The sequence below is a fragment of the Nerophis ophidion genome, linkage group LG14, assembly GCF_033978795.1.
Source record: "Nerophis ophidion isolate RoL-2023_Sa linkage group LG14, RoL_Noph_v1.0, whole genome shotgun sequence".
In the NCBI taxonomy this organism is placed as follows: Eukaryota; Metazoa; Chordata; class Actinopteri; order Syngnathiformes; family Syngnathidae; genus Nerophis; species Nerophis ophidion.
Genome location: NC_084624.1, coordinates 28,321,228 through 28,337,993, shown reverse-complemented (window position 1 = coordinate 28,337,993; position 16,766 = coordinate 28,321,228). Strand labels below are relative to the sequence as shown.

The following is a 16,766-nucleotide window of genomic DNA, read 5'->3' as shown; positions in this document are numbered from 1 at the left end:
ACCGTGGTAATATCATACCTTCAGATGTTAATATCATCACATCCCTAGAAAGTTATTTTTACACTTGAGTGACGGTTAATGTTTAGGTTGTCTTTTTCCAGTTGATGTACTTGACATGTTTTTGGAAGAGAAGTCAAGGGACAACATGACGGGGGACGGCGTGGCGAAGTTGGTAGAGTGGCTGTGCCAGCAATCTGAGGGTTACTGGTTCAGTCCCCACCTTCTACCATCCTAGTCATGTCCGTTATGTCCTTGGGCAAGACACTTCACCCTTGCTCCTGATGGGTCCTGGTGAGCGCCTCGCATGGCAGCTCCCGTCATCAGTGTGTGAATGTGTGTGTCAATGGGCAAATGTGGAAATACTGTCAAAGCGCTTTGGGCTCCTTAAAAAGGGGTAGAAAAGCGTTATACAAGTACAACCCATTTACCATTTACCATTTCTAAAAGTGTCTAGATCACATATATTAAACTCAAGGCCCGGGGGCCGGATCTGGCCTGCCATATGATTTTATATGGCCCACAAACACCTGAAAATAATATGCGTCAATAAACAACCCTTTTTTTTTTTTTTTAATAATGTATACTTGTTTTGTAACATTTTGACAGAAACAAATGTATGCACTGCATGAAATTGCATACATTATAAACTGTAATTGTTTTCAATATTGCAACACATTTTTTGTCAAAATAAAAAAGTAAATACTTAAAGATCTGCTTGACTTCTGATTACAAAACAAGTTACCCATCAAATTGTGCACTGTAAAAAATAAAATAGATTTTATGGTAAAATTTACGGTGGTCTGCACAGCATATTATTGTAACATGAAAAGAAGAGCACTGTTTTTTTTTAACGAAAAGAAGTCTTTCGTTTGAGCTGCCAGTTTTTGGTTGTTGTTTTTAAGGTATATTGCCGCAAATGGAAAACAAAAAATTACGGTAAAAATCTGGCAGCTCAGATGGCAGAATTGTTTTTCCATCTATCCATTGATCCATTTTCTACCGCTTGTCCCTTTTTTGGGGTCGTGGGGGTTGCTGGAGCCCATCTCAGCTGCATTTGGGCGGAAGACGGTGTACACCCTGGACAAGTCGCCACCTCATCACAGGGCCAGCACAGATAGACAGACAACATTCACACTCACATTCACACACTAGGGCCAATTTAGTGTTGCCAATCAACCTATCCCCAGGTGCATGTCTTTGGAGGTGGGAGGAAGCCGGAGTATATTTATTGTAGGTGTGACTTTGGGAGCACGTGTGTGTGCCTCAGGTGTGCGAGAAATCAAAGCATGCTTCACATTTATTTCCATCCAACATAGTAATATTCTGTAGGTGTCAAAGTCGTTTTCACTGAGGGCCACATGGCAGTTATGTTTGGCTCTAACAGTGAATACAAATATTACACAATTTTTTTCTACGCATTTTTATTAGTAGATTTTTTTTAAACTAAAATGTAAAATAAATATGGTAAGTTGCAATCATTTCGCTTCAAAATGTAGTGTATATTACTATAGATGGAAAAACAGTACAGCTGTATTTAGTATTTATTCAGTTGCCAGCATTTTACTGTAAAATGTACATTTACTGTAAATAAATAAAAACCCTGCAATTTTACAGTAAAATGTTGGCATCTAAGCTGCTAGTTTGTTTTTGTTTGTTTATTGAAATAAATAACTTTAACATTTTCAGTGTATTACTGTAAATGTCAAAACGACACCAAAATGTATTACAGTAAAATAAAGTACTGTTTTTTTTTTTATTTAGAGAAAAATGCTGTAAAAACCACAATAAATTTCACAATTTTACTATGAAATCTATTGCTACTTTTACATTGCACAATTTGATGGATAACTTGATTTGAAATCATTACTATTAGTATTTATTTCTATAAAAAAATGGTTTGAATGTTTGATAAAATATTTTGCATAATTAGACAATATTTAAGTTAGCATAATTTGCGGTTATATGGAGTACATGTTTTTTTTTCTCCCAAAATAGAAAGAAAGAATACAATTAGTAAGAACAGTTACAGTACTTTAACGATACATATTATTTCCAGGCTTTTGAGGGCCAAATGAAATGAAGTGGTGGGCCACATCTGGCCCCTGAGCCTTGAGTTTGACACCGTCATCTAGATTGTGGCGTCTTTAGAAAATACTCGCTTTGAAGACAGGTTGCTTTATTGTTCCTAAATATGTGCGACAAACAGTTGTCATCCGATGAAATGCCGATCAGTTCCACTCAGAGAGAAACCATTTGTCGCTTTTCAGCAGGTGCTGCAGCCTGATTGGAAGATGCCGCTCTATTAAAGCATCCATCTGTGAGTTGAGGCTGGATGTAAGGCAGATTAATTGGTCATGGATGTCGACATAATGCCACAAAGGAAATCTACTCCCATATTTCAGAGTGTACACACAAACACCCAGACTAAGTACTTAGTATGCCATCTCCAAGTTTCTTTTCTCCCACTGTGTTTGAATACTAATAGAGTGTTTCTGCACAATCACAATGCCCTAATGGCAATTAGATTCTTTTGTTTGCTTTCCACAGGGGCTCTTATCTAAACTGTGTATATCCCCCCCCCCCCTTTTTTTTTTTCCAGCATTGAGCAATTAAGAGTTATTTGTCCGGAAGATTGACATTCATAAAAGCCTGGCTTCATTATAGGAGAAATATATGGCTGAGTCAGTCGTGACCACAAAGCACCAACAGCGCTCGACATAAAAGGTCTGCGAATCAAATATCGAACTCTCATAACGCTGCCGACTATTTCCTGACTATTACACCACAAAATAAGCCTAATTACAAAGAGAATTTACTAACATGCCCCTGAACGCCTCTTAAATAATGCCCTTTGTGTCTTGATGTACCCAAACAGACAAATGAGAAGTAAGATGGATGTGAAATGCATTAGTGAGACAATATGTTCAGCACCTACAGCACAGGTATCAAACCCAAGGCCCGGGGACCAGATGTGGCCCGCCAATTCATTTTACTTGGCCCTCAAAATCCTGGAAATACTAAATGTATTCTTCCTTTTGAGTTTGGCAGAAAAAAAAATGCATGTACTCCATGCAATCGCAAATTTTGTTAACTTAAACATTGTCTAATTATGGAAAACCATTATCAAACATTCAAACCATTTTTAAATAGAAATGAATACTAATAATTATGATTTCAAAGCTAGTTATCCATCAAATTGTGCGATGTAAAAGTAGCAATAGATCCAATGGTGAAATTCAGTAATTTAATGTGGTTTTCACAGCATTTTTCTCCAGATGAAAAAAACTGTACCGTATTTTTTGGACTAGAAGGCGCATTTAAAATCCTTGTTTTTCCTTAAAACTTGACAGTGTTATAACTCAGTGCGCCTAATGTACAAAATAATTCTGTTTTTTCTTACTGACCTCAAAGCAATTTTTTTGGTACATGGTGTAATGATAAGTGTGAACAGTAGATGGCAGCCAAACATAAGAGATACATGTAGGCTGCAATATGACTCAAGTAAACAACACCAACATTTAATATGGTCCATTGAAAATATAGAACGCTACACACAGTGCTAAAAAATGTATCAAAATGTTTTAGTACGACTTTGGTAAACTAGGAAGCCGTATTGCTTGATGGATTGTCGGCGCATTAAACATACAAGTATCATTATGGTGTGTGTATAAGGTAAGACATATTATCTGTCATTTTGTTTCGCAATATTATGCTTTCCTTACCTTTTGATACCTGCTGATCTGTATTTGGGATCGGCATAAGCCCTGAAAATTAGCGCGCCTCCGCCTTTGTAGTCCGTGTCAACACCGCAGTTGATAAGCTTATTTTTTTTCTCTATCTTCTTGTTATGGGACATTCATCCTCCGCTGTCGACATTTCTAATATTAAATAGTGTAAAGTTCTTACTCATATCTGTCAAGAAACTCGACATGAAAACGCTGAAACATTCAAACATTCAAACCATTTTTTAAATAGAAATAAATACTAATAATAATCCATCCATTTTCTACCGCTTATTCCCTTTGGAGTCATGGGGACACTGGTGCCTACTTCAGCTACAATCCGGGCAGAAGGTGGTGTACACCCTGGACAAGTCGCCACCTCATCACAGGGCCAACACAGATAGACAGACAACATTCACACTCACATTCACACACTAGGGCCAATTTAGTGTTGCTAATCAACCTATCCCCAGGTGATATTTTTGGAGGTGGGAGGAAGCTGGAGTACTCGGAGGGAACCCACGCAGTCACGGGGAGGACATGCAAACTCCACACAGAAAGATCCCGATCCCGGGATTGAACCCAGGACTACTCAGGACCTTCGTATTGTGAGGCAGACGCACTAACCCCTCCTCCACCGCACCATGCTGCCCAGACTTCATTGTAAAATTTACTGTGGTTCTCTGAATTAAAAAAAGCTGTAATTTTTTTACTGTAATAAACTCTGGTGCCGTTTTGGCATTTACAGTAAAAAATCTACAGTTGTTGACTTGCCAAAATCAACAACTGTGGTATCATCTACCACAGTTGGGCAGGTCAGGTGTCAAAATTTTGCTGTACAAATTTATTTTTTTTATTTACAGTAAAAAAAACAAATTTAAGTTTTAGAGTAAAATTCTGGCAACTGAGCTGCCTTTTTTTTTTTTACCATAAAAACAGCACTACTGTTTTTCCAATGACAGTAATATAGACTACATTTTATGGTGAAATTATTGCAACTAACTATATTTTTTTACATTTTAGTTTAAAAAAATCTGTGAATAAAAATGCATAGAAAAAATTGTGTAATATTAGTATTCACTGTTGGAGCCAAACTTAACTGTCATGTGGCCCTCAGTGAAAACGGCTTTGACACCTACAGTATATTACTACACTGGATGGAAATAAATGTGAAGCATGCTTTGATTTCTCGCACACCCGAGGCACACACACGTGCTCCCAAAGTCACACCTAGAATAAATATGCGTGTGTGCATCTCCACGTGTGAATGATGAAAACGAATATTCTCACCCGTGTGAAATTCAGTGGCGCGTTTAGCTTTTAATTTGTGGTTTTCATGCTGGAAAAAGTGAAATTGAGCTGGATACGAATGCGAGGATGCAGAGTGTTAACTTAAACCAGGCTAAAATTTGCTATGAAATAACAAAAGATATCTCACAGCAAAGAACAGTAGTCTTCTAAAAAAGCCAAAACCAGTGAAGTTGGCATGTTGTGTAAATGGTATATAAAAACAGAATACAATTATTTCCAAACCCTTTTTAACCTATATTCAATTGAATAGACTGCAGAGACAATATACTTAATATTCAAACTGGTAAACTTTATTTTTTTGAATCATTAGCTCATTTGGAATTTGATTACTGCAAAATGTTTAAAAAAAAAGCTGGCACAGCTGGCAAAAAAGACTGATAAAGTTGATGATTGCTCATCAAACACTTATTTGGAATATCCAATTAGTGAAGAGACTAATTGCGAACAGATGGGTGCCATGATTAGGTTTAAAAGCAGCTTCCATGAAATACTCAGTCATTCACAAATAAGGATGGGGTGAAGGTCACCACTTTTTAAACAAATGCATCAGAAAATTGTCAAACAGTTTACGAACATTTCTCAACAAGCTATTGCAAGGAATTTAGGGATTTCACCATCTACGTTCCGTAATATCATCAAAAGGTTCAGAGAAACTGGAGAAACCAACATTGAATGCCCGTGACCTTCGATCTCTCAGGCGGTACTGCATCGAAAAGCGACATCAGTGTGTAAAGGATATCACCACGTGGGCTCAGGAACACTTCAGAAAACCACAGTCAGTAACTACAGTTTGTCCATACATGTGTAAATGCAAGTTAAAACTCTATCATGCAAAGTGAAAGCATTTTATCAACTACACCCAGAAACGCTGTCAGCTTCGCTGGGCCCAAATTCCTCTAAAATGGACTGATGCGAAGTGGAAAAGTGTTCTGTAGTCTGACAAGTCCACATGTTAAATTATTTTTGGAAAATGTGGACGTAGTGTCTTCCGGACCAAAGAGGAAAAGAACCATCCAGACTGTTACAGGCGCAAATCATCTTATTCTGTTTTTATTTAAGATTAACACAAGGTGCCAACGTCAATGGTTTTGGGTTTTGTAATAATGGTAAACATAGCAGAGAAAACACAAATCATGCATGGCTTTTGCAAAATTTGATTGATCTTGACTAGTTTGCTGAAGAAAGCATGACAACATGAAATCAGATTAGGGAATTTAAGCCACATTTCTCTCGACATTCTACACATGAGTTGAAACAGGAGTTCAGAACATCTAGAAAAGCATTCAGCCAATAAAATAAGTATTATAATTGACCCTCGCCACTTCAATAATTGCCGATTCACTTTTGGGGATTTAAAAATGAATTTTTTGGAACCATATTCTATGTACTTTTTGTCTAAATTAAGGAAAAAATGGCGTATGCTCCCAAATGACATCTAGTGGTTTTGACTTGTAAAATACTTTGTGGGCCAATATAAATACATATTATTTACTTTGTTAGCTACTAAAATGACAGCACTTGTTAGTCTTAAACCCAATTATGTAACTATAATCCTAGCTTTGTTACGTATGAAATACATGTCTGCTGGGGACATTGCCCTGAAGCAACCAACCGATACTGGACTTAATATCGAGTTGTAGGAGTTTCAAAAACTGGATCTATCAAGACACCATATTTGCAAAGGAAGAGTTGGGAAGAGACACACACTCACAGACACAAAAAAAACTTCATCATTAGTTCTCTCTGCCACCTTGTCAGGGTATTAATAGCAGCATTCATCTATCAACAGGTCAATGACACACACTGCCAATGGCACCCTTCGTTCCTACTTCCCACCACTAGCTAGCATTGGTAAAAGCCTGAATGACTCTCTTGGGCCTTTTTATGGGGACGTTGTAGCTCTTGGTAGGAATAAATGTTAGAATTCCTAGTCTGGTACTCTATAACAGACCAAATGGTGTGTATATTTAGGGTGGTGGAAGCATCGTTGGTTTAGTTAGCATGTAAGCAGTTAGCATATGTCATTCATTGCAACGCAGCACATCTTTTTGCTGTGAAGAATAATACCTTACAATGTCTTGTTAGAGTAAATATTGCCTCTATAATGATGTAACTTGTATACAAAACGACTATTGTTAGTCCATGTTGTTGTGTAGTTATTCTTGTGCTAACCAATCAGAAAAGAGAGCAATAGTCATATTTATTTCTGTGACGCATTTTGGTACGCTTGTAGTTTTTAACATCTGAAACAAAATGGCACTGGGAGAAAACACACATTAGGGATATAACGATAAGGTCATTTGAATTTGTACGATTCTGGTTACGATTCAGATCTTGGGTGCCCGTTCTTAATGAATCTTGATTTCTGAATAGGCATGGTCATCATAAAAATGTGCATGGATAAAATGAGGGCGCAAAGTGGAATTATTTTTTTATGAAATGTCCTCTTTATTAACTGGGCCAAAATGTCCCCTTTAAAAATAAACGGTAGAGACTATTTCTTCTTCGTTATTCGGTGAGTATTCGACGGCTATTTCTTCCAGTTGGGCATCAAAACTAGAAACCAAAGTCCAACAAGTTTAACCATTCCGTGAAAAACCGTCCGACCAGAACTCTCTAATAACTAAAGTTCCTTGGGTGAATAATGTAAACTCACTACACCGGTATGTTTCAGTGCTTTCATAGTGAATTTACCGACAGATCTAAGTAAGAACTTTACACTACTTTATAGTAGAAATGGCAACAGTGGAGGATGAATGTCCCATAAGAAGAAGATAGAGAAAAAGAAGAAGCTTATTGACTACGGTGTCGCCACGGACTACAAAGTCCGAAGCGCACAATTTTTCAAGACTTATGCAGATCCCAAATACAGATCAGCAGGTACCAGAAGGTAAGAAAAGTTGCATTTGCATAATATTGTCAAACAAAACGTCAGATAATATGTCTTACCTTATACACACACCATAATAATACTTCGAGGTCGGTAAGCGAAACCAGAATTGAACCGTACATTAGGGGCACCGAGTTTTAAGACGCACAGTTGAGTTTTGAGGGAAAAAAAGGATTTTAAGTGCGCCTTATAGTCCGAAAAATACAGTACATATCTTGGAAGTATTCACTTTTACTTTTCCAGAAATCATTATATAGATTAAAAAATATTTAAAAAATAAATAAAATGCACAAAATGTTATGATTTAAAGCATAGGCATCGTTTAACACAATAAATAAAACTTTGTTAAAAGATGTTCCTGTGTTTGTACTTTCTGAGCACATTAAAAAAATAATGTGATAATGAGGATGATTGGGTATGACTAATATTGCTACATCCATGACCACATTATACTGTATTTTTTGGACTATTATGCACACTTAAAATATTTTCCTTTTTTCAAAACTCGACAGTGCGCCTTACAACCTGGTGCGCCTAATATACGGAAGGATTTTGGTTGTGCTTACCAACCTCGAAGCTATTTTATCTGGTACATGGTGACATTTTGAGTGTGACCAGTATATGGCAGTCACACATAAAAGATATGTGTGGACTGCAATATGACTCAAGTAAACAACACCATAATTTGATATGTTCCATTGAAAATATAGAAATTACACACGGCGCCCAAAAATTTATCAAAACGTTTTAGTATGACTTTGGTAAGCTATGAAGTCGCTCCGCTTGATAGATTGTACAGTGCTTCAACATACGAGTATTATTATGGTGTGTGTATAAGGTAAGACATATTGGCTGGTAGTTTGTTTTGCATTAATATGCAAAAATAACATTTCTTACCTTCTAGTATCTGCTGATCTGTATTTGGGATCTGCATAAGTCCTGAAAATTTGTGCATGTCCACCTTTGTAGTGAATAAGCTTCTTTTTTTTGTCTATCTTCTTTTAATGGGACATTTATCCTTTGCTCTTGCCATTTCTAATATAGGGTAGTGTAAAGTTCTTACTTATATCCGTCTGTAAAGTCGCCATGAAAGTGTTAAAACGTACCGGTGTAGTGAGTTTAATTATTCACCCAAGGAACTTTATAGTTATTAGAGAGTTCCGGTCCGACGGTTTTTCACGGGACACATTTCCAGCGTTGTTGTTGCACTAGTGAGCCACGGATGAGAAAATGCTGATGTTGATTGAAGTAAAGTCTGAATGTCATTAAAACAGTTAGCTCCATATTTTGACACTTCTTCCACTCCCGTCCTTGCACGCTACACCGCTACAACAAAGATGACAGGGAGAAGACGCTGTCGAAGGTGAGCCACGTAAATAAGACCGCCCGCAAATCGGCACAACCTTAAGCGACTGTCAGAAAGCGACTTCAAGATGATCTGTAAGACATAACCTATGCAACATTTTGACCAAATAACCACCATTACATGTGATGTAGACCACAATGAAGTGTTTTACATTTAGAAAAAAAATTAAAATAAAATGATGCCTTTAAGGCGCCTTATAATCCGGTGCGCCTTTTGTATGAAAATAGACCTGAATAGACCTGCTCATCGGCTATGTGCCTTCTAATCCGGTGCGGGGTATGGTTCAGAAAATGCGATGGATTCAAAAAATATTAAAAATATATATATATATTTTTTAATACATGAACGTTATGATTTCAAACATTGGTATTGTAACACAAGTATCCAACTAAATTCATTACAGGTGCCTAATAAATAAAAGTTTGTTAAAAGATATTGCAGTGTTTGTACTTTCTGAGTACATAAAAAATATTTTGATGATGAAGATAATTGGATATGACTAATACTGCTACATCCCTAACACACATATATGCTGATTAGGAGCAGAGTAGAGCAACTATAAGCGTGAAAGTATTTGTATAAACCCCATTTCCATATGAGTTGGGAAATTGTGTTAGATGTAAATATAAACAGAATACAATAATTTGCAAATCATTTTCAACTCTAAACATTTTTTTTTGCAAATAATCATTAACTTTAGAATTTGATGCCAGCAACACGTGACACAGAAGCTGAAAAAGGTGGCAATAAATACTGATAAAGTTTAGGAATGCTCATCAAACACTTATTTGGAACATCCCACAGGTGTGCAGGCTAATTGGGAACAGGTGGGTGCCATGATTGGATATGAAAACAGCTTCCCAGAAAATGCTCAGTCTTTCACAAGAAAGGATGGGGTGAGGTACACCCCTTTGTCCACAACTGCGTGAGCAAATAGTCAAACAGTTGAAGAACCAACGTTTCTCAAAGTCCAATTGCAAAAATTTAGGGATTTCCACATCTACGGTCCATAATATCATCAAAAGGTTTAAAGAATCTGAAAAAATCCCTCCACGTAAGCGGCATGGCCGAAAACCAACATTGAATGACTGTGACTTTCGATCCCCCAGACGGCACTGTATCAAAAACCGACATCACTCTCTAAAGGATATCACCACATGGGCTCAGGAACACTTCAGAAAACCCCTGTCACTAAATACAGTTCGTCGCTACAGCTGTAAGTGCAAGTTAAAGCTCTACTATGCAAAGCAAAAGCCATTTATCAACAACATCCAGAAACGCTGCGGGCTTCTCTGGGCCCGAGATCATCTAAGATGGACTGATGCAAGGTGGAAAAGAGTTCTGTGGTCTGACGAGTCCACATTTCAAAATTTTGGGGGACATATTCGACATCGTGTCATCTGGACCAAAGGGCAAACGAACCATCCAGACTGTTATCAACACAAAGTTCAAAAACCAGCATCTGTGATGGTATGGGGTGCATTAGTGCCCAAGGCATAGAAAACTTACATGTCTGTGAAGGCATCAATAATGCTGAAAGGTACATACAGGTTTTGGAACAACATATGCTGCCATCTAAGCGCCATTTTTTTCATGGACGCCCCTGCTTATTTCAGCAAGACAATGCCAAGCCACATTCAGCACGTGTTCCAACAGCGTGGCTTCTTAAAAAAAGAGTGCGGGTACTTTCCTGGCCCGCCTGCAGTCCAGACCTGTCTCCCATCATAAATGTGTGGCGCATTTTGAAGAGTAAAATACGACAGCGGAGACCCCGGACTGTTGAACGACTGAAGCTCTACATAAAACAAGAATGGGAAAGAATTCCACTTTCAAAGCTTCAACAATTAGTTTCCTCAGTTCCCAAACATTTATTGAGTGTTGTTAAAAGAAAAGGTGATGTAACACAGTAGTGAACATGCCCTTTCCCAACTACTTTGTCACGTGTTGCAGCCATGAAATTCTAAGTTAATTATTATTTGCAAAAAAAAAATAAAGTTTATGAGTTTGAACATCAAATATTTTGTATTTGTAGTGCATTCAACTGAATATGGGTTGAAAAGGAATTGCAAATCATTGTATTCCATTTAGATTAACATCCAACACAATTTCCCAACTCATATGGAAACGGGGTTTGTACATCTGTACGTATTGATGTGCAGCAAACATGAGCAATGTGGGAAAAGGCAAAGCCAAAGTGGCAGTCTGGCGTGGTTCTTCCCTTGGTGCCGCGTGCTAACACGCATAGCGCACCATATTCTCCGGCGGCGGGCACGGAGCAAGCGTGGGAGTGGGAGACCAAGTGAGTGGCAGAGTGGAGGGAAGGCTCGGCGGGCTGAGCGTTGTTTACCTGTCAGCTGGCATTGATTAATCTTGTGTTCGGTGAGATCGCTCAGCGACTCGAACACCTGCTGGCAGCTGTCGCAGCTGTGCAGCGCCGGCTCCTCGTCCTCCTCCTCTCCCTCCTCGCCTTCCTCGGGAGAGAGCAGCCTCTTCTTCCTCAGACGCCCGCTCGCCGCATCCTCCGACGCCCTCTCGGGGGCGCACTCTGGGTCTGTTGGAGCCACAGGAAATGACAGTCAGAAAAAGGGTGACCTCCTCTGGGTGGCAATAAGCTTGCTTGCCAAAGCCGGGATTTAATAAAAACAATAATAAAAAACTGTAATAAAAAAATGCAGGTTCAATTCGGGCCAAGCACTGGCGCCATTGCAAACGTGTTGGGCCGGGTGCAGGTGAGAGATATACACACACACCTGTGTTATTAGAAATGGTTTTACGTGGTGTTTGCCCTGCTTCACCCAAGCAAAAACTTCAGTATATGAAAGGAGACTGATGGGAATACGTGTAGTTAATAAATCTTGGACTGCAGCTTTGGCTGTAGCAGGAAAAAAAAAAAAACAATTCTAGCAGCCGTTCGTAGTGGACTGCATGAGTCAGGAGACAGAACATATCAAGCAGACATTCCGAGGCCACAGCCGTGCATGTCTGGCAGACACACGCACACACAGACACACACACACACCAACTAACAGACACACAATCGAGATTGGTGTGTGTTCCGCTGTCGTCACGACACACTTCCCTAAATTATTCAGCCTCGCTCGCAGGCAGCCGCGGGTCGCGCACATCAATATTCTTCAATCCATCTGCAGTTTTTGTCTCTTGTTGGCTTTGTGCTGCAAGTAGCATCTAGGGGAACGACGACGACGGCCGAGTATTCTTTTCCACGCATTTAATCACAACTTGAAGCGCACACGACAACAAAACCGTGTAAAGGTGAACATGGAAGTGCAGGTTATGAACGGGCGGCGTGGCCGACAACCACCCGCAATGCACTTGACAATAGGGTTGATTAAAAAGGAACAATTACAATTATCGCCACCTTGGCTGAGGCTCTCTGGGGGCAAAGTACCGGCAGCCATTTTGTACTTCAATGATGCAAGCTTGGACTTACAAACATGAAGAAAGAAGCCTTTTTTCGCATGTACTTTTGTACTGACGAGTGAATTTGGGAGTTTTTCTGTTTGCACTGCACAATAACCCCATCTAAGCTGAAAGAACATTTTGAACCATGAGGCCCTGCCCCAAGCCAACCCCACCGCTACTTTTGTCCATATAATGTAGGCTGCAGTGTAGTCTGGGCAGCAGAAGGTGTTTATTTACTTACAGTGGGGCAAAAAAGTATTTAGTCAGCCACCGATTGTGCAAGTTCTCCCATTTAAAAAAATGACAGAGGTCTGTAATTTTCATCATAGGTACACTTCAACTGTGAGAGACAGAATGTGAAAAAAAATGCAGGAATTCACATTGTAGGAATTTTAAAGAATTTATTTGTAAATTATGGTGGAAAATAAGTATTTGGTCAACCATTCAAAGCTCTCACTGATGGAAGGAGGTTTTGGCTCAAAATCTCACCATACATGGCCCCATTCATTCTTTCCTTAACACGGATCAATCGTTCTGTCCCTTTGGCAGAAAAACAGCCCCAAAGCATGATGTTTCCACGCCCATGCTTCACAGTAAGTGAAGCATGACGAGGTGAGTTTATTCCAAAAAGTTCTATTTTGGTTTCATCTGACCACATGACATTCTCCCAATCCTCTGCTGTATCATCCATGTATCCATTTTGGTATAAACTCAACTCGTCGTGTTTGGAGGAAGAAGAATACTGAGTTGCATCCCAAGAACACCAAACCTACTGTGAAGCATGGGGGTGGAAACATCATGCTTTGGGGCTGTTTTTCTGCTAAGGGGACAGAACGATTGATCCGTGCTAAGGAAAGAATGAATGAGGCCATGTATCGTGAGATTTTGAGCCAAAACCTCCTTCCATCAGTGAGAGCTTGGAATGGTTGACCGAATACTTATTTTCCACCGTAATTTACAAATAAATCATTTACAATTCCTACAATGTGAATTCCTGGATTTTTTTTCACATTCTGTCTCTCACAGTTGAAGTGTACCTATGATGAACATTACAGATCTCTGTCATCATTTTAAGTGGGAGAACTTGCACAATCGGTGGCTGACTAAATACTTTTTTGCCCCACTGTAACTGCACGGATTAACAGGTACTTAGTAATTAGTACAAGGATGTCAAACTTGTTTGTAACAGTAACATGTATAAGGATTCCCCGTATCATATTGTTACACAATTGCCAATGCAATTCATAGTTTTATAGATTTTTAAACGTGCACTATTAAAAACATCTCCTGGTTTTGCAGTAAAAATGTTACCATACAAATTGCAGTGTTTCTTTTTTACAATATACTAGGGTTGTATGGCTAGTATAGTATAGTATAGTATTATAGTATAGTATAGTATAGTATAGTATAGTAGTTTAGTATCGCGGTTCTAATGAATCAAATAGTAAATAATAAATGGGTTGTACTTGTATAGCGCTTTTCTACCCCTTTTTATGGAGCCCAAAGCACTTTGACAGTATTTCTACATTCACCCATTCACACACACATTCACACACTGACGGCAGGAGCTGCCATGCAAGGCGCTAACCAGGAACCCCTCAGGAGCAAGGGTGAAGTGTCTTGCCCAAAGACACAAAGGACGTGACTCGGATGGTAGAAGGTGATGATTGAACCAGTAATCCTCAGATTGCTGGCGCAGCCACTCTACCAACTTCGCCACGCTGTTCCCTTCAAAAACGGTACTATACTCTTTTTGAAAAGTACAGGTTCCTTTTTATTTAGTTTTTTAAATGGCCATGACGACGAGTCGCCACGTCGTGACATTGCTGGTTTTACGAGCAGATGAGCATGTTCGGCAGGGCACAATCACTGAGTAATTACAAGCAGACACAGTGTGTAGACAGAAAAGGAAGAATGGATGCATTTTGGCCTAAAAACTAACAATAAAGGTGAAACTATAACACTGAAACGCCCTCAGGAAGACGTGCTTTAAGACGTGGCTTGCTAGCTAGCGGCTAACATCTATCTGCAGTCAGCAGTGTTTTAGCTACTTCTAAATCACTAATCCTCGCCTCCATGGCACAATATAAAGTGAGTTTCTTACAAGTATCATCCCTGCAGGACGAGGAATGGCTAAATATGCTTTACTACACACTGTAGGAGGATACAATAGTCGCCGGCGTCACCGCTAAAAAAAGCTACCGCTCCTGAATGTAAACAAATGCCATTGGTGGATCCACACCTGACATTCACCGTAATGATACCAAGGTCAATAGCGTATACAGTCGATACTACTATGATTACGTCAATATTTTTATCGTCACAAAATCTTTTTCCTTTTTTTTAACATTCATATTATGTTTATAAACCCAGGAAAGACATCCCTGGACACGAGGACTTTAAATATGACCAATGTATGATCCTGTAACTACTTGGTATCGGATCGATACCAAAATTTGTGGTATCATTCAAAACTAATCTCAAGTATCTGAACAACCGCAGAAAAATTGATTATTACATTTTAACAGAAGTGTAGATAGAACATGTTGAAACCGAAAATAACAAGATATTAACAGTAAATGAACAAAAGGATTAATCCTTTTGACAAAATAATAGAATGATAAATAAATCAATATATAACTGCATATATCAGCAGACAATTTAGGAGCCTTTGTTTGTTTACTTACTACTAAAAGACAAGTAGTCTAGTATGTTCACTATTTTACTAAAGGCCAAAATTTTTCTTTGATTGCAATAGGAAACATATCTTTAAAGTACTGTAAGATTTTTTTGTTCAAATAAAGCCAATAATGCAATTTTTTGTGGTCCTCTTTATTTAGAAAAATATCAACTTTTTGGTAACGTACCATACCATTTTTAATGCCTTTGTGCACGTACGCGGAGTTTGGTTGAAGACTTGTTGGCACTGGGTCAAATAGGTGTATTTATAATGGACTGCCTTAGTGTAATTTTGCAAATTTCCATGCCAAAAAGGCAAGTAACAAAGCGCTCTTAAGTACAGTAAAACCCCACTTTTGGATATGCCATAGACATGCTACTGATTAGCATGAGCAATTTTACATGGCAGTTTCAACAGCTCCAAATATGGTAATGAAAACCACAACTAAGATGCACATTACAATAAAACAGCTGGTGTGTAATAAGTACAATACTTACAGTACAAACACTGCGTGGGGCTGAACAAAAGATAATACTGGCCATAATCTACACACTACTGCTATTTAATGTCTTGGAATTGCAACCACATGCAAAGCCTACTAAATAATACTTGCAAATGATATCAAATGTAAGAAAACAAGATTTACCAACTGGACAGCACAGTTATCATTATCAGCTGACAGTTAAATGTTGTAAGAAACGTTTTGATTTTACAGTTAAAAATTTAATTTATTACCACAAGAACACACAAAGAATTGCTGAAAATTAGTAACAATATAGATTACCAGGTACCGGGACTTGGTACTGTATTGGTTCAAATGTGAAAGGTACCTACTCCTAATTGAGACGCCATTAAAATATTCCTCCGTATACTGAAGTTCCGTAAGAAGACATATTTCATAACTTAAAGACCACCCAGGATTTTTCCTTCTTTTGCCGCCCGTCCCCCCACCACAGTATTGATGCCACATCACACCCTTCATTGTCCTTCCCTTCTGGAGACTGAGCATGCCCTCTAAAAATATCAACCGGGTGGTCCCCGGTGGGAGCATGCAGAAAAGAGCGGAAGGTGTTTCATGAAAATGAAAATCCCAACCCAATCCTCACAGATGCAGGCCTTTGTAGCTCTAGGGGGGCCAAACGCCACACGATATAGACCTCATCGAGGCAGACACAGAATGACAATAGCCACGAGAAAGTCGACTCTTTCAACCATCTGTCTGATATCGTTTTTTTTATTTATTATTATTTAGTCCACCCCAAGTGGCGTTTGGAATCATTAATACATCAGACAATACAGCTATGACCTGACAAAAAGAAGGATATACTGCTTGTATGATTGCATCATGTCTTGTCATTAATACTGTACCTTATG

At 38.7% G+C, this 16,766-nt stretch overlaps 1 protein-coding gene across 8 annotated transcripts in view; it reads right to left on the bottom strand.

Moving 5' to 3' along the window:
* Positions 1-16,766, bottom strand: part of LOC133568406 (zinc finger protein 521) — a 293,495-nt gene that overhangs the window by 233,113 nt on the left and 43,616 nt on the right. For all 8 annotated transcript variants that reach the window (XM_061920306.1, XM_061920307.1, XM_061920308.1 and 5 more), the window contains one exon: positions 11,637-11,840. Coding sequence is in view for 5 of the 8 variants with exons in the window: in XM_061920303.1 (XP_061776287.1) it covers positions 11,637-11,840 (204 nt within the window). In the remaining 3 variants the exon portion in view is untranslated. The remainder of the gene's footprint in view (positions 1-11,636; positions 11,841-16,766) is intronic.